Consider the following 27042-nt stretch of genomic DNA (forward strand, 5'->3'; position numbering starts at 1 on the left):
ATAATGCAAAACTTTGCCCTGCAAGGATATTAAATTTGTGTTGTGAATGCTCCTTTCCATGCTAGCACCACCTTTTGCCCTGAGAGTACTCCTTTCTCATGCAGAAAAAGTACTGAAAGCTTCTGGTTGGACTTTACCGTAAAAGACAGTGAAGGCTACATGGCTGTGGAGACATTGTCAATCTGTGCACACTATATTAAGAACTAACATAATGTAAATAGCTTCAAAATTAATGCCGGAAGTCAGTTACTGGTAGGCTGGTTGTCTGATGTGATTTAATTGTTATTCTGCAAACATTTCTTCTCAAAAGGCAATGGTTCCTCTGACCTATCTTTAAAATTTAGAGTTCACTCAAACAGTGACGTAGATAAGACTAGGTAATACTCTCAACAGATTCTAATGCCTGGGCACAAGGACAGGGATGGTTCATTGTATAAAGATATATGAACATTTTTTTAAAAGAAGGCTGATTCATTACTTTTCCTTCCATCATTAAAAAATAAAAGTGATAACTTAGAGTCCTTATTCATTAAAAAGTATCCCCATTTCCAGTCCCTGGATGCTATTTTCTAAAACCTACGAATACTATCAGAGAAAAAAAATCATCATAGAGATAATGAAGATAACAATAGGAAATACAGAAAGGAATGTGGAACTGAAATTTAGTAAGGGATGGATTGAAGAGTTGGTAGCAAAGCAGAAACTTTAAATAAAAATGCCTCCATCTGTTTAAATAGTTTGTTATATTAGCACACATTGACAACTGTTGAGTTCTCATAAAAGTTTCCATTCTGTTGTCAGGCCTCTAATTTGGACTTAAAAATTTTAAAGCTTGGTCCCTTAGAAAGCAGTCATGCTTTGCATGTAATTTAAGCGAAGAAGATGGCAATGGTTTGCATGTATAAGGAGACTCATGAAGGACAGCCCTTAGTATCAAAAGAGAATGATCTTGTGACTTTTGCCACAAGATGCTTACACTATTTTCCTGTGACAAATATGTGGAGATAGAAAAACTGTATGCTGGGGACGCTTACTGAAGAGTGCTGCAGTGATTATTTTAGGTTTGTGGGTGATGCACACAGTATTTTTGTAGGAATAGCACTTCAGAATCCCAGGTGTAGTTCAGCCTACATTCCTCCTCCCTTTAACCTCTAATATAGTAACTGTGTGCTTGACACAACTGAAGCTGGCCATAAGCATATGTAATTAGTTAACAATGGTCTCAAGGAGATGCTGCAGCTGGTAGATCATCTTCAGTTGGAGATTTTGATTTAGGAATATATTTTCTCTATAAAAGGGAGGAACTCTTATACTAATAGAGATTCTTCGCAAAATAATACTAATATACTAATAGAGATTATTCGCAAAATAAAGACTTTTGGTTCAATTTTGCACATACATATGTGCACAAGTGCTGCATGAGTATCAGGACAGCATGAATATTTAAGACATTAGGTTTACTTGATGCAGGACTTTAAGAAAGTACTACAAATACTAAAATACATATGGCTCAGAGAGCAAAAAAAAAACATATTGCCAACACTGATTGTGACACCTTGACTTTCAAGGATCTATCCATGTGACTTTCTTTTTGCATATAGCTTTGTATACTTCAGGGAAGATAGATTAGGAACCTCTGGATGTGTAGGATAAACAAATAATAGATTGTTGTAAAATCCAGAATTATATTGTGATAACTTTTGCCCCTTCATGCTTTAGAGTGAAGTACACAATTCAGTGTTCTCTTCCAGGAGATTTTTATGAGATTTAGCCATAAATTCTAGCCATTAGCTAAGGAATACAAGGAAAGTGGAGGTGTTATTCGTAACACTTATGTAAGTCCGAAACATCTGTAGTGGTGCTCCTGAAAGAGGAAATACTCTGAGTTTTCCTGTCTTGAAAATTTTCAACTAAAGGAAGATCATGTAGGAGCAAGTGTAAATAATAAAATACATCTTGATCCTTTTTTCCTTTGACTACTTCAGCAAGCCATATTCCAGTGAAAATGTGATCCAATTGGTAGAACCTTTCTAAATACACAAGTGGAACTGCTAAGATACTAAAATACTCTGATACTGATAAGATACAAGGATGTTTCCTACAGCATTAAAAGTATAACATGAGTAAATGGAATATTTTTTTAATACTGTAAATGGAATTTCACAGTCATTTTAAAGCTGGAATAGGTAAAATTTGTTCACTTTGGATTTGGTAAACCAGTTTGCCAGTAGCATGCAGAACCTAGGGACTGGGGATGCAATCTCATTTTTTTTTACTGCTTATAGCATGAAGGTGCTGAGTTACCTGCAAGTATATAGTCATCTTTATCCCAAGTCACTGGCCTGGTATCAGGATGGTCTGATAAAGTGAGACCCTGGAATTTGAGCTGGACAAAGCTGTTGTTGTACATCTGGGTTTTGTCTCTCATAAATGAACAGAATTGTATTCTTGAGCACTTCCAATATTTCTTTCAGTCCAGAGGAAGTTTCAGGATTCTCAGTAAGTGAAGTACTCAGTGCATCCATAGAGGAAAATAGCCTGTGTTTTTTAGTGTTTTAAGTAAAAGTGCATTGTTAACTCAGTGAAGATGAGAAATGGGGAACAGGTAGATATTTATCTTTCAAATGCATATATGTCTTTGAAAGGAAGAAGAGTGGCACGATATTTACAGAATGAAGCTTCATCTGTAGAGGCTGTAAGCAGCAGATAAGATGGAAAGTGGTGTGATTTTTTGAAGATGTCCCTTTGCACGAGAGATTGATAAACATAGTCCCTTGCTAGTTTTGTCCCCCTTTTATTTTTTTTCCTCTTTTTTTGGTAGACAGCAGTTTAGAGATACACTTATTAAATATTAATGGATGAGATGCTCTTTGGAACCTTAACCTCAGCTCACTGGGACCTTACAAGGACATCAGTATTACACAGCTGTGTGACTTCGACCCTGATTACTAATTAAACAAAGGTGAAAGTCACTTAATTCAGAAGCATATTGAGTGGACATAACCATCAAAGTGAATGTCTTCTCTATTTACAGCAGTACAAAAATTTCTCAATAGAGTAGAAAGGATTAGAAATGAAATATAGTTATATAAATAATTGACTGGGGTTGATCTGAACTCTTCTGATGCAATGTGGCCATGGGCAATAAATATTTAATGGATTTGTTGACTAGCATTTTTACAAAAAGCTCATGTTCAGATGTTATTATTTAATGATAGTTGATAGGGAGGCTCAGGACTGTAAATAGATAGGGGCAGCAGCCACAAGACAAGCTTTGTATTCACTTAGTGTCTGTAAGGTTGTGATTCTTCTACTAATGGAATACTTTTTTCTTCTGTGGACACTTCCTTTTTATTTTTTAATTCCAAGTAACGCTAAAATGCCTGTAGAGCTTTATCTTGTAAAGAGAATTCAGTGAAAACATCATGATGCATTCAAGTGTCAGCTGTCATTATCCAAACCACCAGAAGCTTGTGAAACTGCCCAGTGAGACACAGGAAAGCAGTGAAATGCTTTTGCTTTGGTTGTGCACAGTTATGGTTAGAGCAGAGTACAAGGCCTAAGGAATCTCTCAGTTTACATTTGTCTTGACATTGGACACAATGAAAAAACACTCTTCTGTCTGTTATATAGACCTGGGACAGAATAGTTAAGGTTTGCTAATTCTGCCCATGGCTGGCATATCTTGATGAGGCAGTCCACCTCAAATAAAATAGAGACAGTCACAGCAAAGGCTTGAGATGTTTAGAAGGGTTTTTTAAATTTTGCTGGTAGCTTGGAAAAGACAGGGATTTTCTTTAAAAGCTGGCAAATGCAATCAGTGTGAAGGAGGTATAAAGTGTCTGGGGCTTTGCTGATGCCTCGTGCCTGAGCACAGAGTAGCTGGGCTTTGCAATGTCCCAACGTGTCTGCTCCTGGCGTAGGGGAAGCATATGACGATTTGTGCATAATTTAAAACAATAAAGTAAGCTTCCCTTCAGGAAACCCCTCCTCCCCCCTTTCTCCCCAGTGATGGTATATGTGGAGCAGTCAGCATGTCTTTTAGCCCACTGCTGTGCACAGTGTACTGGTGAGCCTGGTGTGACTGACCTGTGGTGCCAGGTCCCACTCTTGTCTGGAAAACCAGCTCCTTGCCTCACTTAAAACAATCTGATGGTTTTAGAACGAGTTTTGACTTTTGCCCTTCATGCAGGACGACACTAGATCGACGACATTTCGGGATAACTGTTTGGCAGCCATTTTAGATACTGCCTGTGCTGAGAGCTCTCTGGCTGCCAAAAATTGCAAACGCTCTGTGCCAAAACACTCTTGGCAGTAGAGATAAACTTTGCAGAGATACACAGTCTAGAAATATCTTATAATTACAAAGCACAGGGGGCAGAATGTTTTTACAATACAGCTGTGCTAATGTAAACATTTAATTTGGCAGCCCTCTCCACCCACTTTTCAATTAACGGGGTTTATGCAGATACTTTAGGTCTGCAATAAACTTTATTGCTGCTTCTCTTAGACTACAGTTTATGAAACACAGATTTGAAGTATTTTGGAGGCTTTCTATCCATTTAGCAAGGCACATTGAAAATGTTAGGCTGTTGTAAAGGGAAGTGTCAATTCCTGTTTTAAAATGCCTTAGCTCTGGCTTCACTAAAAGCCTTTGCTTTAAAAGTATATATTAATTGGGGCCTGTCTCCTTTGTTTTTCCCAAAGCAAGTAACGGGATATTAATAGAAAGAAATGAAATCACTTAAAGAGCTACAAAAGGACATTTTTGCTGGTGGTGATCATTAGAAAAGACAAATGTTCCTGGTATTGCAAAATGGTGTTACAGAGAATAGCGCTGAACAGCAGTCTTCACAACTATAATTGCAATAATTGTGTGATAGCTGCAGTAATTGTTCTCATAGAGTAAAAGAAAAATAATTTCCTATCACAAGCATTATTCAGCCTTAGATGGCAAAAGCAGCCAAAGAGCCTCTCCTGAAAACTCCAGAATGCTGGAGGTTGCAGTATTTTATAATGACATGAGTTAATTTGCATTGTGAAATTGGTTAATGTTTTATAATATAAAAAGGCATATTAGAAAAAATATTTTCACTGACTATCAAATAAATTAAAGTAATTCTCTCTAATAACTTTTGCATTTTGTGGGCATGAAAAGCGTGACTTTGAAAGGCCAAAAGGTGGAGTCCTTCCTCACATTCCCTCCCCAATTCTGAGGGGGATCAGACCGTGTCAGAGGGGCTGTCCCTGGTCTGGAGGGCTCTGTAATCAGGAGCTAGGCAACACAGAGTAAGCACAGTCACAGAATCACATTAGCATGTTCTCTAGGGGTGCCAGACTTCAGGATTTAAAGGATCACTTCAGTTTGGACAAACTGAGGAGTAGGACTGATTGTTGGTTGGTTGGTTTTTTTTTTTGAAAGTATGTTGAGACTTTAGTTATGAAACTTGGATGGGCAGCCAAAAGAAGCTGTCTTGTCTACTTTAATTTTGACATTTATATTTCCAGGCCAAGCCACTTATTGCTGATAATTATGCCATAGCAGCAGCAGAATGAAGGCTTTTGATAGTCCCACTGCAGTCTGGATAATGGTCTCTGCCCCACAGAGTATTCAGCTTTGGTTTCCCTGTGTGTGGGGCCAGGATGTGGTGGTGTGAGGCAGTGGGATGACTGGCTAAGGAAAGCAAAGTGCCTTTACAGTTGACGTGCAGAAACTTGTTGGGGACTGTTGTAGTATTTTTGCTTTAAACTTCAAATGAGGGAAGGTATGTAAGTAGATAAAAAAGTGAAAAGACTGAGGGCATAGTTTACCAGAAAGTTTTTAAATGGGTGTGTTATGGCCCAAAAACAGCTTAGTGATATTAACTACATAAATTTTTAATGGATTCCAGAAATTTAGATTCTTAATACGAGTGAAAGGCAATCAGAAAAACAAGAGCTTCTTCCAGTTGATTTGCCTTTTCCCAACTTTCATTGAAGTGAGTTAATCTTAAATGCATTTATTTTCAAAAGTGAATTTATAAAAGTGAATTTATTGTTTATAGTAGACATCATAGAAATGTGATTAAGTTGCTCAGTACTAAAGCATAACAGCGTAGATATATTAAAAAACTGATTGAAGAAGGTCAGCAAAAGCAGATGCTAAACACTAATGATATAAGCTAGGACCTACTTGTAGGGTTAATTCTGTCTCTGCAACTTGTTGAGCTATAAAGATTAGCTGTGAGGAAGGGAATATAGTTTATTTATGGATCCCATACAATTGACTACTGCAGGAATCCAAATAACTTCTTGTCCTGCATGATCACATGACATTTTCTTGCACTCCTACTGTAGGAAGTGATCATTACTTTAAATTTATAGTTGTATTACTTTCTATCAATCAATCAATCAATCAATTAATTTTGCTGATAAATTGGAATTATATGTTTATCTCAAGTGCTCTCTCCTTTATTAGGAACACAGTTGTTCAGCATTGTTGCTGTGATTAGAGTATAATTACAGTACAGAACAGAGTGCTTTTGGGAGTGGTATGAAACTTTTTAATAGATTTTGGCCTCTCTGTTAACAATAAAAATTCAGTTTGGTGGCAAAGGACTCTGATGAGTGGGATCTTTATTTTCTCCTTTATTTGGCCATGGGAGTCTGTGAGAATGCTGCTCAAGGCCCAAAGGCAGAATCAAACATTTAAAAAAATTATGCTTTGCAATTCACTGGTGTTAAAATAACATGTAATCAAGATAGTAAAAGCCTGGCCACGGGAATGAAAGATCTGAAAAGCAGTGAGAAATGCATTCCACACCTACAAAGAGATTATCAGTCATCTTTGACACCAGTAGTTTAATGGATTATTGGTAAATAATCTGTATAGAATGCCATCCCATGGTTGCCTCCCTTCCCAAGGCTTTATTGAACCATGGGTGATATTTGGGGACAAAATAGCCCTTGTATTTTTTTCTTTATGAATAAGCCTCCTAAACAGCTGGGGTTCGCAAGAGGTGGTTTTGTGATTTTGTACCAGTCTGGGAGAGCAGAGGCCCTCTACACTGAGGGTCACTGGCTGCTGAGGGTCCTCTATGTGGAAGAAAATCTCCATGTCTAGCAGGGAGCCAGACCTTCCTGGGCAGCTGAGCAACATGTGCCACACTCTCCCATGTCCCCTTTGAAATTTGTGGTCCACTGTAAGTGCAAGAAACCTTGACTAACCGGTGGAGGAACCATCTATAGTATTCCTCCCTCTGCACATGCTGGCAACGTTCCCACCTCTTCCTTTGAGGCAATGAGCACCACTGCTGCACTGCCCCAGGCTGCAACAGCCTGCAGCAATCTGCGGAGCACTGGGCTGGAAGTGACATCCCCAATTCTGTGCCCAGGATACCCACAGAAGAGTCCAAAACAACCTCCCTTTGTTCAGGTATTTGGGAGTATGCAAAACCAAAGCTATTTTCTCATCATGGGTTTGAAGCTGAATGTTGGCATAATGTTCGGGCAAATGCTGGACATGAAATAATATGTTCAGATGACATGTCAAGAATTAAAAAACTATTTTCAAAGTGGTAAATGCAGTTTGCCACAACTAGCAATCTGCTGCCAATGCATCCTGAGGGTATTTTAAAGCTTGGATCCTCAGGAGCAGGGGTTGGGGGCAAGACAGGGATGTGTGTGGAGGTGATTCCATGCTCTAGCAGTGTCTTAGTGGATTTTTTAGAAGGATACTGAAAGCACTTATACAGTGGCAGCAGGATTTTACCCTGCCAGCCCATAGATGATAGTAACGATGCTGTGTCAGTTCCTTGGGAAACACATAAACAAGGGCAAATGGAGTATTCCCCTGTAGAGCAGAAGAGTTTAAATAGATTAGGCTCTGGTATAGCACTTCAGTTTATCAAGCATTTAGTGTTTAGGATGTACAATACAGCCGTATGTGGCTTGCCAACTATCTGGGCTTCCCCCACTGTTTCTGGTTTGGCAACAACATGGTTTTTCACCCTGTTGCAATGCTGACTGCCAAGGAGACATGGCCAGCTTTCTGCTTCCTGTCTTCCTCTTTGTTCTGGCTTGGCCTGCATTCTGCCTGCCAAGTCACAGATGCCAAAAGCTTATACAAAAAGGTCAAACAACTAAGGCTTGAAATCACCTATGCCAACATTTGTATTTCCCTTCTATTCTCCTGTATTTGGCTAAATGGAAAGCACACGCCACATAGGCAGGCATACAGAGAAGTTTTTGCAGGAGAGTGTACCTATCATAGTTCTAAAAAGTGCTCATGGTGGCAGGGAGCACTGAAGCTTTCTTAAAATTCCTCTAATGGAATTCTAAGTGCTTAAGACATATAATAACCTTTTGATTTTGTGGATTTATGTCTCTCCCCTTCCTCACCTGACTTGATTTTTCTTACTCTTGCTGTTTTATTATACTGAGGATTCAAGTTCCTTTGGAAGCTAGTACTACAGATCTCGGCAGTTGGATCTACAGCTGCATTAATATCTGTGACCCTGTTGTAACCACTAAGAAAACTTGTCTTTCTGTAGTATTTATAATTGGAAAAATCTAATAATAAGTATGCAGCTTTAAGAAATTTAATCAACATGAATCTGAAAACTCCTGAACTGTATGGTTTTATATATTTTCTCTAGAATAAAATTAATTTTTCTGATTGTGGTTCAGCCTCTCCTTATCTTGTGAGATAGAAGCAGAAAAACATATCTACCACTTCTATTCCTGTAATGTTTCTTATCATGATAATGATATTCACTTATTATTTTAACCTCCAAATTTTAACCTAAACACTTAGACTGATAATAGTAGCCTTCAATGCAGAGTGACTGTTGACCATGAGTTTTAAAGTTCCATACTTGTAAGGTAAGCCTTCCGTTGAGATGATTCATCAAAGCCCAGGCTGAAAAGCACAGCTTACTATTTCAGTCAGTCTTCAAAGGAAACTTTACTCATCATTGTCTCAGCTTCTCCCCTACCCTCACATCCTTAAAGAGAAGGTGTTTCTTTAAAGTAATGGCAAGAAGCAAAATTAAAAAAAACCCACAAGGATGCCTTCAGCAATAGGCTTGATAATAATAATTTCATAATAAGCAATATTGAATTGCCTCTTATTCAGATGAGCAAGAAACCTGTACAACTCTTAGTGGTTTTACATTGTTTAACTAAAAATGTTTTCCTGGGTACTGCAAAAATTGCAGGGTTGAAGAATATTCCAAGGTGTATAGCAGTGCCACAAGGAAGGTAGAGAGACAATGCAAACAGGAGATAGGGAAAAGAATACGTGTCGTTGCAAGTTATCTTAGAGTAAATCTTTAACAGTTTAACAATACAGTAAATCTTTAGCAATAAATTATGCCTAAAGTTAATTATAGACCTGGGTAAATGGAGCTGCCAAAGTCTTTAATGGGGTAACTCTGCCTTTTCTAGGGTCGAATATTGGTTGTGGGCAATTGCACGTGTACAAAAATATGTCAGTTTTCTGTCACTCTTCCCTAATAATCTCATGAAAAAATACAGTCCAGAGAATTTACCTTGTTCTGCCCTAAAATCAGTGCACTTCTTTTTTCATGCCTTATAACTTAATAACTGTCATTTTTTGATGTGTGAATGTTTTTATCTGTGTTTAGTCTAGTATTTTTTTTTTTGTAACACTGCAACACACTGATTACATTTTTTTCCATCTGCTGCTTATTAAAGTAGACTTATGCTAATACATTTGGGAAGGCAGCTATCCTTTTGGTGTTGACATATGCCTTTGCAGAGAGATCCTCATGTGATTGCCTGTATTCTACATGAACTTAATGCTAGGCTGTGGTGTGTTGTTTGAAATGGTGTAGGTGAGAACCGTGCAAAGATCCCTGCACTTGCTGTGGCTGAACCAAGTGGTATATGAAAACACTGTAGATTTGCAAGCTTAACAATCTTCCTAGTGATGTTTTCTGGGCTGTCTCCTATATACAGTCACATACTGTCTAACAAACTGTGGTAATCTCTAGACTAAACTTGGTATAAAACTTTAGTTTTATTCTTATTGTCATGGCTATCTGTCTTCATGTACTGTTTCCATCTTCTGAACACTTACATCATGCTGTTATCATTAGCTATGCGTATGGAAGTGATTTCATTGCTCATTTGATTAAAATAGAAGAAAGGGTCCGTACAATATTCCTAGTGTTTCCTGGGGGGACACAGGGCTTTAGACTTAGAGCAGGCAAACTGACTTGATATGGAATGTGTTTTAATGTTGTTACACAGCTTAAATTTTAGCAATTGTGTATGTAGGAAAAGTAATGCCAGAATCACTTTAGAAAAATTGGCCAAACAATGTGCTGGTCTATGCTTAATTTCTGGAGATTGCTTTGCTGTTGGTGGAGTGCTTCTGTTACCAATCCTGATGTTGGTTTGTTCTACTGCAGGCAGGTCATACACCATAGCTGTCCTTCCACATGTGCAAATGAATGTGGGCCATTGAACAGAAGAGTATCATATGAGACGTGTTTATTACTGTGGGGCAGTTTCACACTTTTGTGGAGGTAGGGGCAGGGGAGAAATAATCTGGGAGGAATTCTGACCAACAGACTTAACTGTGCTGTGTCCTGGGATCAGTCCCCTTTTTTTTCCCCTTTTGGTTTTTTTCTGTTTTTCTTGGTTTGTTTATACAAGTGTGATGTGTGATTTACTAGTGGGCCCTCTTCAATGCTTGCCTGTCAGTCACACCCACTGGGTGGAGAAACACTGCCCTAGGCCAAGGTGAATTTCACGTGAGAATTGTATTTTCTCATGTTCTTGCCATTACTGATATCATACTGCTGTCCTCAAAAAGGCTCCATTGTTGTTCACACTTCACTTTTAAGTTGGCATTAAAGGGATACAATTCTTATTTAGAGGTACAACACCTCCTGGAAAACTACTTGAAAGGATAAAAGCATTTTTGAGCTTTGGAGATTTGCTTAATACAGCTGTTCATAAGTGTAAAATTTAATATCAAACTAGCCAATTGGTCTCATCTGCATATCAATACAAATTCTAGCAACTAGAAACCCGGAAACCTGAACTGCTCAAAATTAGGCAGATGTGAATGAAGTTTAGACTTGGCATTGTGCACTTTTCTGAATTCACTTTAAGTTGCTCAAGCAGCACAGACAGATTGACTTTACACTGCTCTGGAGTGTTAGTAAAAACCACACCAAAAGAAGGCTGGGCTGAAAAGGGAGCTGTAATAATTTCAGAATCACACAAGGTGTGTTGTGTATTTTCATGGAGCAGGGAGAGACAGGCAGAAGGGAAGAAGGTAAAGCAAAATGGGTTTGCAGGTTTCCATTAGAGTATTGTCACATGCTTGAAATCAGTTGTAAAAAGGTCTGCCATAATTTCAGTGCATACAACTGAACTATTGTGCAGTACATTGTGTCTCATCTAACTCCTTCAGGTCACGTGCTTTTAACCCATTTGTTCAGGAAAACAGAGCTGCCAAGGGGCTTGAATACACTTAAGGTATTAAACTGAATCTTGAACCTGCTATGTGGGTGCACAATAGGGAAAATGATTAGTATTGTTCACAGAAGAAGAGCAGTGCAAGTATGAAGTTGCTATTTTTCGCTCTAACGTTTTTTGAAAAATCTCAAAAAATTTCTGTGAGGAATGCTGTTGTGAAAGTGCTGTTGTTCACATTTATTTCTGTTCTTCCAGTAATGCACAAGAGAGTCAACATATTTAACCCATTAGACTTCCACCTTCTCAAAGCCCAAAACATTGGCTATAATTAAAATAAGCCGGAATCTATATGAATTTATAATTTCTGCACACATACACACATATATGCACAGATACATTAATACAGAGGGTTATTAAAATGGAAAGTTCTGTTTGGATTGAATTTTATTTTATATATTTAGCTAGCAGAAAGGGTGGGGTTTTTTTGTGTCAGAGGGCCTTTAATAAGAACTTAAATCTGCAGTTATAGGAGATGTTGAATTTCTAAGGTTACTCATTCTGTCTTCATGTCTTGGAGCTTTTGGGTGGTACAACTTCTTTTGCTTTGTACACAGACTGAAACTTGAGTTTCTGATATATTTTCCGTAAACATGTACAAGGTTTTTTAACTCCAAAGACTTTCTTTTTTATAGCGGCAGACCAAACCAGTCTTGATAACTTTCTCAAGGTCCAGCTGTGATAAAGTAATGGTAAGAAAATAAGCCTTAGAAACAGTGGATGGTTAAATAGTATTCAAGGCACTGGCAAATTACCAGGTGCAGCAAGAATTTTGAGTCAGGGTTTTTGTTCTCCTTCATTCTCCCCTCTGACCCCCCCTTAATTAGCACTCAATTTTTACTCATGCAAAAAGCCCCCAACAACTAGTAAGCAATAAAAATGAAAGACTTGGAATTTGAACCATCTGGTTCTTTAAAATAAAAAGTAGTATCCTTTTTTCAAGTATATAATACCCTTAGGTACTGCAAGAACATGTGCCAACTTTTGTAAATAAAACAAAATTGGAAGAGCAAAAGCAGTCTCTGCTGTATATGGAATGGGCAAGCATATTTTAATATCTTGCAAAACTGCAGCTTGTATTGTCCCCATCAGGTACAATAGTCCCTGCCAGGGAACTTCACCTACATAGATGCTTAGAAAGTTAGGGAAATTGGAAATTAGGGAACTTTAAAGATGTGATGTGTAATATCCAGTGAAAACTATGGAATTTCAAACAGATGCTGCATGTGATATTAGCCACAAAACTACAGAGCTATGTTGGGCAGGCACAAATGAATATGATCAAATATGTAATACATTAATACTTTTTAAATACTTCTAATAATTTTTAATAGCTTTTGACCAGTACAACAGTAACGGCTGTACTTTTGCTAGTAGGGAGATGAGGAATCTGGGGGAAAAATGTTCTTTAAAATTGCTTTGTTTTAAACTTGAAAGTCATGGTTTACATGCTTTAAACCAAGATAACTTTTTTTCTTTGTAAGTTACATGCTTTAAAAATAATTCCTTGCATTTATTTGCAGAACATTGCTGCACAAACTCAAAACTGAGTTGGTCGTACATTTCTATGCTTTAGTCAGTTTTACATTTTAAATTCTGCTGGGGCACATAATTTGACTAGCTACTTCTAATTTTTACCTACTGTAAAAGGTCAAAGTAGAGAGAAAACTAATTCATAGGTCATAATTTTTTTATCACTTTTGCTTCAGTACTTTCTCATCATTTGTTACAAACCTGTGTGTAAACGTGGTGCCTGTGAGCACACATGAAATTAAAATCAAGGTTTGAACCACTGGCATGAAAAGCTGGGGTGATTTTTCTCAGCCAGTTCTTGTATATTACGTACTTAGTGCCCATTAATAGATTTAATCCTTCTTTTGTCATGGTTAGTTTGTTTTAATTGTGTGTGTGTGTGTGTGAGTGTGTGTGAATATGGTTAGGCACAGTGGTGCATATTTTGTCTATGAACTTTTAGATTACAGCAGATGAAATTAAACCCACCTTATAAAGAACATGTGTTTATACTTCTATTTGAGACTTTTTTTCACAAAGATCTCTGATAAAAAAATGTGTTACTTGAAGATCCACAGAACTATGGCGTTCCTTATGCCCCAATGTCTCTTAGAAGTAAGTTAAGTAGCATACAATTGTAAATGTCTGAACTGCTGAGGAATCTGTCTTTTATTACTGTATGATTTAGTGGAGAGTGCAATGCACTTGGAAGAAAAAAAATGCCAATCTGTCCTACAGTATTTGCTGAACTATGTTTTTTTATTGTTCTTTTAAGCTGTAATTTACCATAAAGTGCCTCATCCAAAACTTGATAGAGCAACTTTTCATTGATTTTTAACAACCTTTGTCTGTGATTCATGTTAACAAAACTGATTTTTTCTTACTCCTGTCATCCTTATCCCCTAAGAATGTTGTGGAAATGTGAATTTTATCTCCCTGAACTCTTTTTGCTTTACTGCTCTACAGTTCAACAGAAAATAAAATCCTGATTGCATGGGACTCAGTGGTAGAATTTACATTAGCTTCCCTGAAACCAGAATCCATTCAGCAGATTCAGGTTGGATGTCAGGAAGAATTTCTTCACAGAAAGAGTGCCTAGAAACTGTAATAGGCTGCCCAGGGAAGTGATGGAGTCACCATCCCTGGAGGTGTTTAAGAAAAGACTGGATCTGTCTCTTACTGCCATGTCTGACATGTGCTGTCTCTAACTAACAAGGTGGAATTTAATCATAGGTTGGACTCAATAAGCTCAGAGGTCTATTCCAACCTAATTGATTCTGTGATTCTGTAAAGATCTCAGCAATTTGCATTGCATATACATCAGGGTCAACTCTGCCTTACAGAACAGAATAAAGTGGATGGTTTATTATCTAGATGAAGGTATATGCAAGGAAATTCCTATTATTTGCTTGCAAATATGAACTTTTAAATTAATATAGTCTATCATATAATTTCTTCCTTTTCTAAACATCACAATAAATCCTCACTGTGTTCTACATTTTGGTTTTGATTTTCTGAAGAATCGGTAAAAAAAGCTCTTTATGAGATATACCTTAACGTAAAAGGACTTCTTGGTTTCCATAACCGACTTCTGAATATTTCTGACTATAGTGGTATCCACAGTATCCTCCAGATGGAGAAGATTAAGCATTCATATCTCATCTTTTCCAACTGAATCCAACAACTTTTGGAAAGAAATGTCATTCTTTCACATTCATCCACATATGGCTTGATACCTATGTAAATCTCTTCTTAATGTAAATGTCAAGAAAGAGCTCAACTAATTTTATGAGGTATGGGAAATATTTGTTTCAGGCCATGAAAAAATGTAACCCTTTTCTTAACTTAAAAATGTGTGTGTGTGCATGTGTGTGTGTACATATGTGTATATTCCATGCACAACTTGTAACACAGCTGGGGAAATTTGTTCAGTTTTCAATACGAGCAACATATGGTCTTTATAAATTGTATAAGAAATATTTTGAATAAATAATTGTTGTGACTTATGCCACATAAACAAATAAAGGAATTTAAATTAAAAAGATAAATCTATGCATGGGATATAAAGCTGAAAATCTTACTATCTGTATTGCTATTTTTGTTCTTGTAAGTGCTTCTAGGTCCTTGGATTTCTTTCAACTATATAAAATCTGAATTTACTCCCAGAGCTCCACTTCTTAACTAGGGCAGTTTAAAAACTAAACAAGGATTGAGTCAGTTAATTAATTTAAATGAGATTACAAATCAGAAACACATTACGTAATGTTGATTTAATTACCATTTTTTATTTACCTAATTAAAATACTCTGAAGGAAAGTTAACTGTCTTGACAATGGCCAGTTGGGTGACTTGGCGGAGTCAGATCTGCTGATAAAAGAGCAGGTGAAGCAGGGAGCCTGCCATGACCTGTTGGGCTCTGATGCCCCAGCCCATCACAGACCATCTCAGTCCCAGCCCACGTGGAACTGGCATTGCCCCGACAAGCCCAGGCGTGGGGATGCTCCTCCAGTGGCAGAGACGTGGGGTTTCACACAGCCACAGGCAAGCTTCTCTGGGCTGGGAGGGCACAGGGGCATGTGGGGAAATGGGTCAGCTGATGGCTTAATAGCTCTTGCTGTGTTCAAAGCAAACAAGTTTAAACTGAATTGGAAACTGAGCGCAGCTTCTGCTGGCTATCCTGACCAGCTGCCAGCAGAAGTGCCTCCATGGGCTGAGCCCTGAAGGCTTTGTGGAGGGACTTGCCTGCTTGGACTAAAGCCTAGGTACCAACAGTAAGAGACAGCTCAGCTTTCTGGGGTGAGTAGTCAGCTCTGTTTTTTGCTGCCTTTTTTGGGTAGGTGATGGTTAAACAGCAGCACTCTTCTGACGTAAAGAGCCTAAGTCACTCTTACAGCTCCTGGTGCAACACATGGGCGCTGATGACGCCTGGCTGCAAGGATTACTACATCCAGCCTTCAGGGTAGCTCCTGCTGTTTTACTGGTCTCCTGAGAGGTCCCAACCATGCCTCCTGGGTCCCTTTTCTATGCTTCTCATCTACCACCAGTTGTATGAATATGAAGCACAATAAAAATGTATAGGACTAGCTCTTTGTGTAGTTACCCAGTGCAATAGCAGAGCTGTCTTGTAAACACAGAGGAAGTCCTTGCAGAATAAGCGTAGTAGAACAATGTTTTTAAAAGAAGTCACTGATTCAGTGTTGTGGATGTTTCCAGTCTGGGTGTCATGAACACATATTGCTAACAAGTATACACTGTTGGGAGAGATGCAAGGGGAAACATGCCTTTCTCACAGTGAAGCCCTACTTGTTTTTTAAGGTTCTGCTTTCTCCTTCTGTAACTGTGCTGCATACCATATCTCTTCAGGGGCATATAATCATGGAATCCTTTAGGTTGAAAAAGACCTTTAAAATCTTGAAGTCCAACTGTAAACTAACTTTGCCAATTCCACCCTTAAACTATGCTCCTAACTGTCACATCTCTAGGTCTGTGAAATTCCTTCATGGAAGGTGACCTTCTGACTTCCCTGGGTGGCTGATTCCAATGGCTGGCCACCTTTTGGTGAAGAATTTTTTCCTAGTGTCAAAACGAAACCTCCCTAGGTGCAATTTTAGGCTGTTTCCTCTTGTTTTATTGCTTGGTACATGGGAGAAGAGACTGTCCCCACCTGGTTACAACCTCCCGTCAACCTCCTGCAGAGGGCAATAATGTTCAGCCTCCTTTTCTCCAGGCTAAACAATGTCAGTTCCCTCAGAACTCCTAACAGGACTTGTGTTCTACCAAGCAAATTGGTGGTGGTGAACATTTTATCAGAAGACCTCAAAGAGCCAAAATTTTCTGCAGAAGTATTTGATTAAGTGTAATGATCTCTGAAGATGTGAAAAATAAATCCCCCCTCAAGTTAACACACTTATGAAAACAAGGGTGACACTAGCATTTCCATGTTTGTAGAAGCCTTTCAGTGGATGCTATCCACTTTTCAGTGGATAATGCATTAAAACACTTTTACCTGTTCTATCACAAGAATTGGTGTGAATAATGCTATTAAAATAGTACAAATGGTCTCTATTGTCCAATGGAGAAAGACTACACTAAGAAAGACACTGCTTTTCAAAATGAAATTGTTACAATTGTTTGGGAAATTTGTCAAACCAATCAGTTGCTTTGTCAAGGTAAAATAGTGTAGGCAGTAAAAGTAAAAGGTAGTTATGTAGTAAAATTAGAGTAATAATAAGTCAAGGTAATGATTTAAAGTTCAGGGATAAATTAGTTATCTCTTTGTTTTTATGGATTTTTGCGGCTCATGTTATTTGCTTTGGAGAAGAGGAAGATGTCTTACTTTTCTTTGCTGTGGATGTTCTGAGAGTCTTTGAGAGATCAAGAACTGATTAGACAGGGGTGGGGATGGAAGACATTCCGAGGTCTCTACCACACTATGGTAACCTGTGATCTTGTGATTTTCAGGGATACAACATTTGTGTCAAGTGATGTCAGATGGCAAAGTAATCCTGACATTCTGGAAGGTTGTTGTGATTCTTGTTCATGATAGTGACTCTGTCAGATGTCAAGTGCTGTATATGAATGTGAAAGTTTGGACAATGTCATACATGGTTTAGTGATGGCCACATCTCTGTGGTTCCTTATCCCTCACACCAAAATCAGAGACTATCAAAGAACAAGGATGTATTTACCTGGTGGTGAATGATTAAATTAGTGTCGATCAGCTGAGATCAGCTGAGGCTAATTAAAGTCTGTCCTCATAGCCTGTGGCAAATAGAAATGTGTTCACTGAAACCACTGAGCAAGTTCATTTCATTACTGTGATGCCTGTAGACAATCTACTTATTTCCCCAAGACATGGCTTTAGAAAATATTTTTAGATTTTAACAGATTCTGCTGCTACTTGTTTTCAGTGCCTTTGGTATTATGCTCTAACAGAGAGCCTTAAAACCAAAATTTCTTGTACAGGATGGGGCATAAGGAAGGTATAGCAGCTTACTTTTTAAAGAGAGTATCATATCAGCTGAAAAGTGAAAGGTTAGATTACTTAGGTGAACAGTACTAAAAATCCTTCAGGAAGCTGGTGGGCAACAACGTGACTTGCTTGGCTTTGCTGGCATGGGTGTCCTTCCTGCTTGTCAAAGACAATGTGGTTCAAAGGGTGAGAGCATCTCATCCTTTGCTAAATGGACTTTAAGGATACAGCTTTTTAAAATTTTCCTCTGTCTTATGAAGCCAAGACTTTTCCTAGTGTACCACAGGGAAAATGGAAGCTTATTTTTTCACTTGAAGCAGGCCTCAGCAGTCAGTCTTAACTCTGGCTGCACTGGGAGTTACCTGCACTCACAGGTGCTCATTGTGATCAACCCCTGGAAATGAAAACATAGGAAAAAAATTAAGTATTAAATATATGTCAGCTTCTTGTCTCATCCTTTCATACAGTCTCCTAAAAGCAAGAGTAATTTGATATAAAGTTTGAATGTCTTGGAGATAGCCGTGCTAAATCATGATAAGTTATACATAAAGGGCATCAGGGTTACATGACCTGTTAAAAGTAAAGTCTGGCTTGAGCCTGTTTCATATTAGTTGTTCATCCATGGGGCAATAAGTTATCAAAGATAAGTTTTATCAGTCAGCACCAAGAAGAACAGAGTAGAAGATGTGCTACTGTAGCTGTGAGGTGCACATGAAAGCCATTTTGGGGAAATGGTATGTGTAGGAGACATTTTACTCCCTATCAACCATTACAACTACATCAACAGCAACAACAAAAATAAGGGAACTTACAGTTGGGAGCTAGCTAAATGAAAATTATGAAAATTTCAGTTTCATTGCATAAACATGATGGGATTTGATTTTCTTCTTGTTGTGTATTTTTTCATCCAGCTTCTAGCTTATGAAGTTGCTTGGGTTTTCTTTTGGTGGTTTGATTTCTTTTGCTTTTGGTTGTTGGGTAGTTTTTTTTTATTTTTTAAATTTTTTTTAATGTGTAAGAGTTATTTGCTGGGACAATTGAATGCAAGTCCTGCTAGACAGACAGTGAATTTGTTTTATGTCTTTCTCCATCTTCCCTTCCTGGAAGAAAGGGCTCATGTTGTTAATTAGTGGTCTTGTACAGATGAGGACAAAGAAAGATTTAAAGTGTCTTAACAAGTCTTTTACTTCTGTAGCTTCTGTGGCTTCCCAAAAATGGCTCTTACTCCCTCTTTTAGAAGAACATTGCTCCAATGTAGCTGTTCATTCAGTGTTCTGTTTATATGAAGTTATATAATTTAATCCTATAATGACCATGATTCTTTTGTACTTTGCAAAGCTGTTTGCATCCAATCAAAACAGAAGAGTGCTTTGTAATCACTGACATTGGTAAGAGAATTGAATCATCACAGGCTATCTCAAGTCTGTGTCTTTCATCTTGAGGATCAGATGCTTCTCTGTGTTTTAAGTGCTGAGTTCCATAGCTTGATGTTCTCATACAGAATAAAAGTCTTTGATTTTTCAGCTGCATTTAGTGAAGGCTTAGATAAGTTTCTTCTCATATTCTTCCTCAGTATTCTCAAAATCTTGTTGAGATCTCAAAAAACACAGATTGAGAATCAATACGTAAAAGCCGTGATTACTGAGTAGTTAACAAAACCCAAAGCTAAGGCTGACTGGAAAATTATAATAAATAGCCAATTGCTTATCCCTACAATTAGAAAATTCTTTGCTAAATTTCTTACTATAATAACAATTGTTCAAACTGCCATTAATCTTTAAATCCTGAATACAGAAACTAGAAGTAAAGGCAAATTTCTGTGCTAGACCTGAAAAATTATTTCACTTTGTCCTTTTTTAAAATTAATTTTAACAGGAGAAAACTTCAAAAGTTATTTTCTGGTAGGTCTCATTAATTCAGTTTCAAATCTTTGTGATCCTGAAGCTGTTGTTCAAGCTTTATTGGTTTTATCTACTACCAAAATGACAGTTCCTTTATCCACATATCTGCTGTAGTTTTACACTCGGACCATTGCTGTGTTAAATTAATCCTCTCTTATAATTTGAATTTAAATAGTGGTATGTAAGGTTTGCAGAGTCAAAGAATGTCTGTTAGAGGAACATTCTAATTCACACGGAAAAAAGGATGATTCTCCACAAATTGATCCATATGTGGAGAAACATTAGACTCAGCATTTCTTGTAGCTGATTAAGTTTTCAAATTAGCTTGATTTAATTATATTAAGGGAAGTATCACATCATGCAAAGAAACAGACTGAATGGCTGCATACTGTGCTGCACAATGGAACACCTGAGAGTACCCAGGTACCAAGCCATGGTAAGGGCAGAATCCAGCTCATAGTCTTGCCCTTCATGTTTCCTGCCCAAGGCTGAAGAAGATAAATGAAATTTCATGGGAAATTCCCTATTCAATGTGCATTTTATTGTGCACAAGAGTGATTTGATTCAGTATTGGAAAAGTTAATTGTTTTTTTTTAACACCATTTGAACTGTGTTTCACATGTGCCTTGGAATTCCAGTACTCAGGTAGCTACCCAGATATATAAATTTTGGGATAACTGCCATTAAGATCAGCTTAGTAGAACCTGAGCTGTGAAAAGGATTTCCATCTCAGTCAAAATCTTCTGTAGAATCAAGCTTGTGCTAACTTAAAGAGTTTGAGAGAACATGTGTGTCAAGCCATGTTTATGAAGATGCATAATGGGTAGCAACAGAATTCAATGAACTTCTTGTAGCAGGTAGAGCGAATCTCTCATTCTAAGATGTGGAGTACATCAGCTATAAGAAGTAGTAATGGTAATTGAAGGAAAAATATTTGTTGATATGCACTTTTCTTCTTTTCTATAATATTTTTTCTTTAATTTGGGCACTGTAAGCAGCAATGCATTCAACATCCATCTGGAATTCATTTGGTGGTAGCAGTTTCTATGGTGCTATGATGCAATCTTTTGGTGATCTTATGCTATTAATAGCTATAATAACCACTATATTTAAGAAAATTGATCTTTTTTATTCAGACTCTAAAACAGCTCCAAAACCAGCCTGTATGTGGAAAAAAAGGTGGTGCCTAATTTATTTTCTTCTCTGCATTTTTTGTTTTTTTAATCTTTGTTAGTTCCTTGCAGTGGAGAAGGGTTTTGTTGTATTATTGATGTGGGAATACAGTGAAAAGTAGATGTTTTTAAAATAAACTGTTTTTATGAATAAGGATATAATTTATTATTTAGTGTATTAACATGAAATTACATTCTCCTCTTGATTCAATAGGTGCATGTATGGTGCATGTAGGTGCATGTAGGTGCAAAAGAACACAGTTTGAATTCTACAGCATTTGAGTTTTGTTAGTTTTTACATTACATAATCTTAATTTCACAACAGCAGTTCTCACAGGCTAGGAGCACAAAGACCATATTGTATTTAAACAGACTGTCATATCCTCATTGCAGTCATGAGTCTGTGGAAGCAATGTAGGCCTTTGTGCTTTAAGAAAAAGCTGAGGCAAAAGGCCTCATCACTGCAAGCACCACTAATTGCCTGATACAGTGTGTCTCTCTGGTCATTGAATGAGAAGAAGTTACCTCTGCTTTGCTCATTATGCAATATTATATTTGGGGGATGGTGGGAAAGGTAATGAAAAGGTACCCTTGTAAATGTGCTTACAACTTAAGTATTTAACTGAATGACTCTCTTGTCCTTATTCAGTGATCTACAAGTTCCTCTTATGAGGATCATTGCATCTTTCACAATGTTTCTACCTCTGCATAAAATAGCTTACAGGTAGAGTGTTTGTTCAATAATGCGTCACATAAAAAGTCAGGGAAATGACCTTTAAAGAATAAAGTAAAGCATTAGTTTAATAGTTAATAGAGGGCATTAAAAGATTGCGAGATACTTGCAAAACAAATTATTAAAACATTTCTTTCATTTCTTTATAGATTCTGGACAACCAGGAAGTCCAAGCCACAATGATCCTGCCAAGAATCCACCAGGTAAATATAAGTTCCAGAACATGTGCATCTAACATTGTTTGAGAACAATGATACTACTGATAATGGCTAAAGAGAGTTTAATTAGTCAGCAACCTATCTTGCACTGGTAAAATAATCAGGATAAATTGTGATACTTTAGTTCCTCTAAACTAGCAGTGCCTTAATTGCTATTTCATCAACATTAATTTTATCTAAGGAGTTTTTCTTTCATCTCATGCTTTTTAGAATTTTCTAAGTGGGGATGGGCAAGAAAGTGGGAGTAAAGAAACAAGATCCCAAATAACTTTATTTTTATAAAAGTCTTCCAATGCTACTAGTTTTCTTTCATCTCAGGCAAAAGAAAATTGACCTATGCTTAAACTCTGTGACTACACTACCAGCTTTTTTACTTTTCATATGTGCTTTATAAAATAAAAATGTGTTAATTTAAAATTATTTTTTGGCATCAGCTCAGAGCAGTCTTTGAACATGTTAATGCATCATGGCTAGTGACACTTGATATTCCTTTGAGAGAGATGTTAGTGTAAATGGTCCTTTCAAGGATTCTTTTAAAATAAAAACACAGGAGAAAATCAAACCCAAGTTTTGCCATTCCAGTCTGTTTAGACAAAAGGTTCCTTGAATTTTTATGAGCCTATCCTTCTAATCAATTGGGCTGTACTAGTAAATCTTGTAAACCTTTGCCGTGTTATCAATTTTATCAGACTAAGACAAACAATTGTGACAGACACACTATCACTTCTTAATGACCAAGGAGTGACTCTACCCACCATCATCACATCGTATCTTCTCATTTTAGCTCTCAGAAGATGTGTGTATTTGAAACAAGCTGCAACTGACTCAGTTTGATCTTCCAAATAAGAAATGAGCCATATTCTGACCAGGACGTAATTTTGTGTTGCTGGGCAGCTAACATATACGTGGATATTTTCTGGATCTGTTACAACATTAGGATAAACAGTCTGCTTTGTGGTTGTACCATTTTGTAATATGTATATCATCAAAGAATTCTCTATTTGTGAAATATGTCATGTGTATTGCCTGCGAATATCCAAAAGTGGGAGAACCATCAAAGATTGTTATATATAAAGTCATATTCCTGTAACATAAACCCCAGATATGTATACTTGAAGATAGCAGATGTACTTTAGAGGTAAGAGGACAGAACAAGTCAAATAACATCATTCTAAGCTCTAATGCAAGTGATTTTTTTTCTTTAAGGGATCATGCAGGCGTGTTATCAGTTCCAATTGGAGATTTTGATGCTATTTCTTTCCAAACTGTGAGGGATTTTGAGAGTGAAATTTTATTTTTCTACTAAATGCATGCCCACATTATGTAGAATAGTGGTTTAAAAATCCAAAGAAACAAATTGACTCAAAATGAATATGAAAAATTTCTCTATGGATAATTACTGTTTTTGAAACTTGGACCATTTAACTGTAGAAAATTTATTTGCTTTAAGAACATCCCTGTAAGTGAAAGAAAAGCCAAGCACATTACTTACCCCTTCTGATTTTGAAGGACTTTTTTGTACCTTCTGGGTTTAGGAAGCTGAAGGCAGAGTCAACTCTCAACTCTCCTTCAACATGTTTTAAAATTCTGGTTTTGTAGTGCCATTTAGCATTTGGAGTAGAAAGGTAGCAGTACGTATTTTACTAGTGAGGATTACGCCCTATAGTGATTCCAGTCCCTCCAGCCCTCAGCCTTAACTCCACTAAGGAGTACTCTTGTTGCCAGTAAGAGCCTTGGGGAGGCAGCAGACAGGCTGCAGAGGCTTTCTTGTGGGGAGACTTATGGGTCAAGATGTAATGTTTGACAAACTCCACTGTCTCAGAATGTGAAGGGACGTAGAAAGCAGATAAATCTGAAACATCATGAAACTTTCTGCTTAAAATATGAGCATAGAACTTTCTCATGATTTGGAGTCACTGCAGCCAGTATTATCCCTTTGTCTGCTGCCAAGTGGGGACAGAAAATATAAGCTGCGCCTTGGTTCCCTTGAAACCCTTCATTTAAGCAGAGACAGAAGGATAATTGAATGTCATCTGTTGGAAGATGACCTTCTAGCTTTGTTCAGCTTCCCTGTGTAATACTGTTTTGGAGTTAAACTGGCAAGGTGAAAGTGCTGTGGTTTGTGGGATTGGAGAATACAGGACTTCTGGGGCTGTGCAGGAGAATGAGAAGGAATTGCATGCCATTCAGCTTCTCTGGGAAAAGCACTACTGTCCTTTTCTTTCTTACTAAACTTCACACGATTCTTATTATTAGAGCCAGACAGTCACTTCTGTCAGAACCCTGGGGTATATCCACTCTGAGGTTTGTTTTTAGTCCCCAGCCAGGAGTATGTGGATTGGTAGTGCCAGGAGGGTTGTTCTTCTAGCATGTTTTGTTCTAGTGCCTGTATGTCAAGGAGCCAGGTTGCTGGCAAGGGATGTGTGCTGCTAGCTTTTGGATGCCACTACTTTCACAAGGATGCTGCCAAAGAAGAGGTTGCTGGAAACTGAGTGGTAGTTGGCAAAACCGTTGGTGTTAAGAGTGGTTTTTTCCTAGGTTTGGCGAGACTGTTGCATTCTTTAGGGTGTCTGGTAATTTGCTGTCCTAACAACAAGTTGGAGAGAGGGTAGTGTCACTTGCCAAACAAAGGAACATGAAGAGCATTTGTTGGAATTCTTTACAATATGTTCCTAATATTTTGATAGCTCAGTGCAGTGATAAGACCTGTGGTATAGCTTGTGGTGATAGTGGGATGTAGCTTTTGTGGCTACATGCAGGGGTATCCTCCTCTAAGTTTTATTTTTCAATAACTTTGAATTATTTTTAAAATAAAATATATTATTAAATATATATTTGTATTAGCATAAATACATTTTTATAAAGGTTTAATCTTGTTTTTCAGAGGGCTGGGTTGTAAATTTTGCTTCTCTGCAGGTACTATTAAATAAGTTCCAGACAGATAGGTGAGCAGAATTGAACTGAGAGAGGAGAAAAATCTGAACACTACTGCTGTCTGCATCAGCCTCAAGTTCCTGGTATCTAAAAGTTTGTGCTGTGCTAGCACAGTCCTAATTATTAAATGTTTACATTATTTAAAAGAGAGAATGGACATGACAAAGGCCCCAGTGAGGGTGTCTGAACAGATAAAGGCACACCTGATTAGAAATTTGAAAATGCCCGTATTTTTGCACACAAAAAACAAACACCAGCAAGCCACCAAAACCCAAACATAATCAAAGTACTTTAGGCCTGTCTTGTTTCTTACTTTGTGCTCAGAATGTTCGGAGCTATAGCTGAAGCAGTCTGTTAAAGGTAACCTAGTGTGGCAGTTTCAGTCTAACGCTGCATCATTATTTGCTCCCTCCACGTTCCATAGGTCTTTTGTACAGTTTAAGAAAATCCAAAAAATAAGTCTTCACTAGTGTATCTGGACAGTGGTGTGGCAGAATATGTACTGATGACAGAAGATGTCCTCTTTTAGTAAATTAATCTCTTAAGCATGAGAAAATTATGAGGGTGAGTAAAAAGAGAAAAATATCTAGAACTGTAATCAGGCTAATGATATTGACCCCAACCATAACAATATGGTCTTCAAAGATACAGTCCTTACTAGCCAGTTCTTCTAGGTGAGGATTTTCTAGATTTTACTTTGCTTTATTATTCTGTCCCTTTCTGCCTGCTGGCCACAATGACTTGATATTAATAAGACTTGCCATTTGCCCTTGGTTTGAGGTTGCTGCTTGGCAGATTTGATTTATACATCAGCATTAACACGACTGTGTCCAGTTGTTACTGTGTTGCTCAAATCTTTGAAGACAGCCTTTATAAACAACTAAAATAGGAGTAAAAAGTAGCAATATTGATAGAGTTAAACACCATGTGGATAGGACAGGGAGGAGACTCAATTAGCTGTGAAGATAATTTTAAATCAATTTTTAATGGGTGCCTTCTGTATTTTGGAGCCATTTTTGTCCAGCAATGGGAAATACAAAAGATAGCTTTTCAGAAAGTGCAAAGAAAACCTAGCTGTCCTGACACACACAGGTATGAGCCTTTTTGGTGAGGGAAGATGAATGTGTTCAGATTTTTCCTTTTATCCAAGCAGACGAGTTTGGGTTACTAGAGCTAAATTTCCTAACAAGTGGCAAACATTAGGTTTTTTATTTGTTTTGACTTTTTTCTTGATACAATTTACTCCATTTTAGCTGGTTTAAAAAATATTTGCATAAATTTTTATGACTGTAAGATCATTCAGGATGCAGAGAACTCAGGTTTGAGCTTTTGTGCTAATAAATATTAAATTATTTATATGGGATAACACTTCTAGATGAAGATATGGACAAACTGTCTCTGTCTCTTTGCCTTTCATTATACCCCATTGGTTTCCTTCTTTCTTTCACAATAACCCAGGATATGTTGTTAGGGAATTTGCCTAGAGATAAAATCCTTAATCTGAATGAGGTATAGGTAGTTGAAGCCCCATCCTCACTGTACTGGAATTGTTTTTCCTCTTCTATTTTCCCTAGAAATTTTATTTTAGGAACCACTTCCAAAGAAGACCTGAGTGAAATCTCCAACTCTGAAGTTCGTTTTGTTTTGTTTTATTTGTTTTTTAGTTAAAGAAGGTGTTGCCAAAACCCTTGCAACGAGCCTCATCTATCTCTCAGTATGCAAATCTGTCTTGCAGCTGTAGAGCCCCAAAGGCTTTCCTTGCACTTTCATATGGCCTAGTAGCCATTGGGTGAACATTTTTTTGGATCAAGCCCTTAGAAGTGTGTAATAAATTTGACTACATATTTCTGTTTCAGATAGAAGTATTTTAATATTAAGTTTTAGAATTTGTAGTTTCAGAAATAACCTCTGAAGAGGAACGTGGTCTCAACCTTTCCACCCTTTTGGAAATGCAATACACAAATGTCTTTGAGTTTTGAGTGTCTCGGACCACAGATGCTTTCATTATTTTATTCTATTGCAAGCTACCCTCTTGTGGGTGGAGAATTAGCCCCATAATTAATTGGAATAGAAGAGATATTCCCTGGCCTCATCATTGTAAGCAGCTTTT

The 27042-nt window shown here is 37.5% G+C and overlaps 1 protein-coding gene across 10 annotated transcripts in view; it reads left to right on the forward strand.

Moving 5' to 3' along the window:
* The window catches only part of NFIB (nuclear factor I B), a 170712-nt gene that overhangs the window by 76397 nt on the left and 67273 nt on the right, over window positions 1–27042 (forward strand). For all 10 annotated transcript variants that reach the window (XM_071424980.1, XM_071424986.1, XM_071424982.1 and 7 more), the window contains exon 3: window positions 21930–21983. In XM_071424980.1, the coding sequence (XP_071281081.1) occupies window positions 21930–21983 (54 nt within the window). The remainder of the gene's footprint in view (window positions 1–21929; window positions 21984–27042) is intronic.

Source organism: Agelaius tricolor, unplaced genomic scaffold (assembly GCF_023055355.1).
Source record: "Agelaius tricolor isolate 1412-34295 unplaced genomic scaffold, bAgeTri1.0.p SCAF_4, whole genome shotgun sequence".
NCBI classification, from domain to species: domain Eukaryota; kingdom Metazoa; phylum Chordata; class Aves; order Passeriformes; family Icteridae; genus Agelaius; species Agelaius tricolor.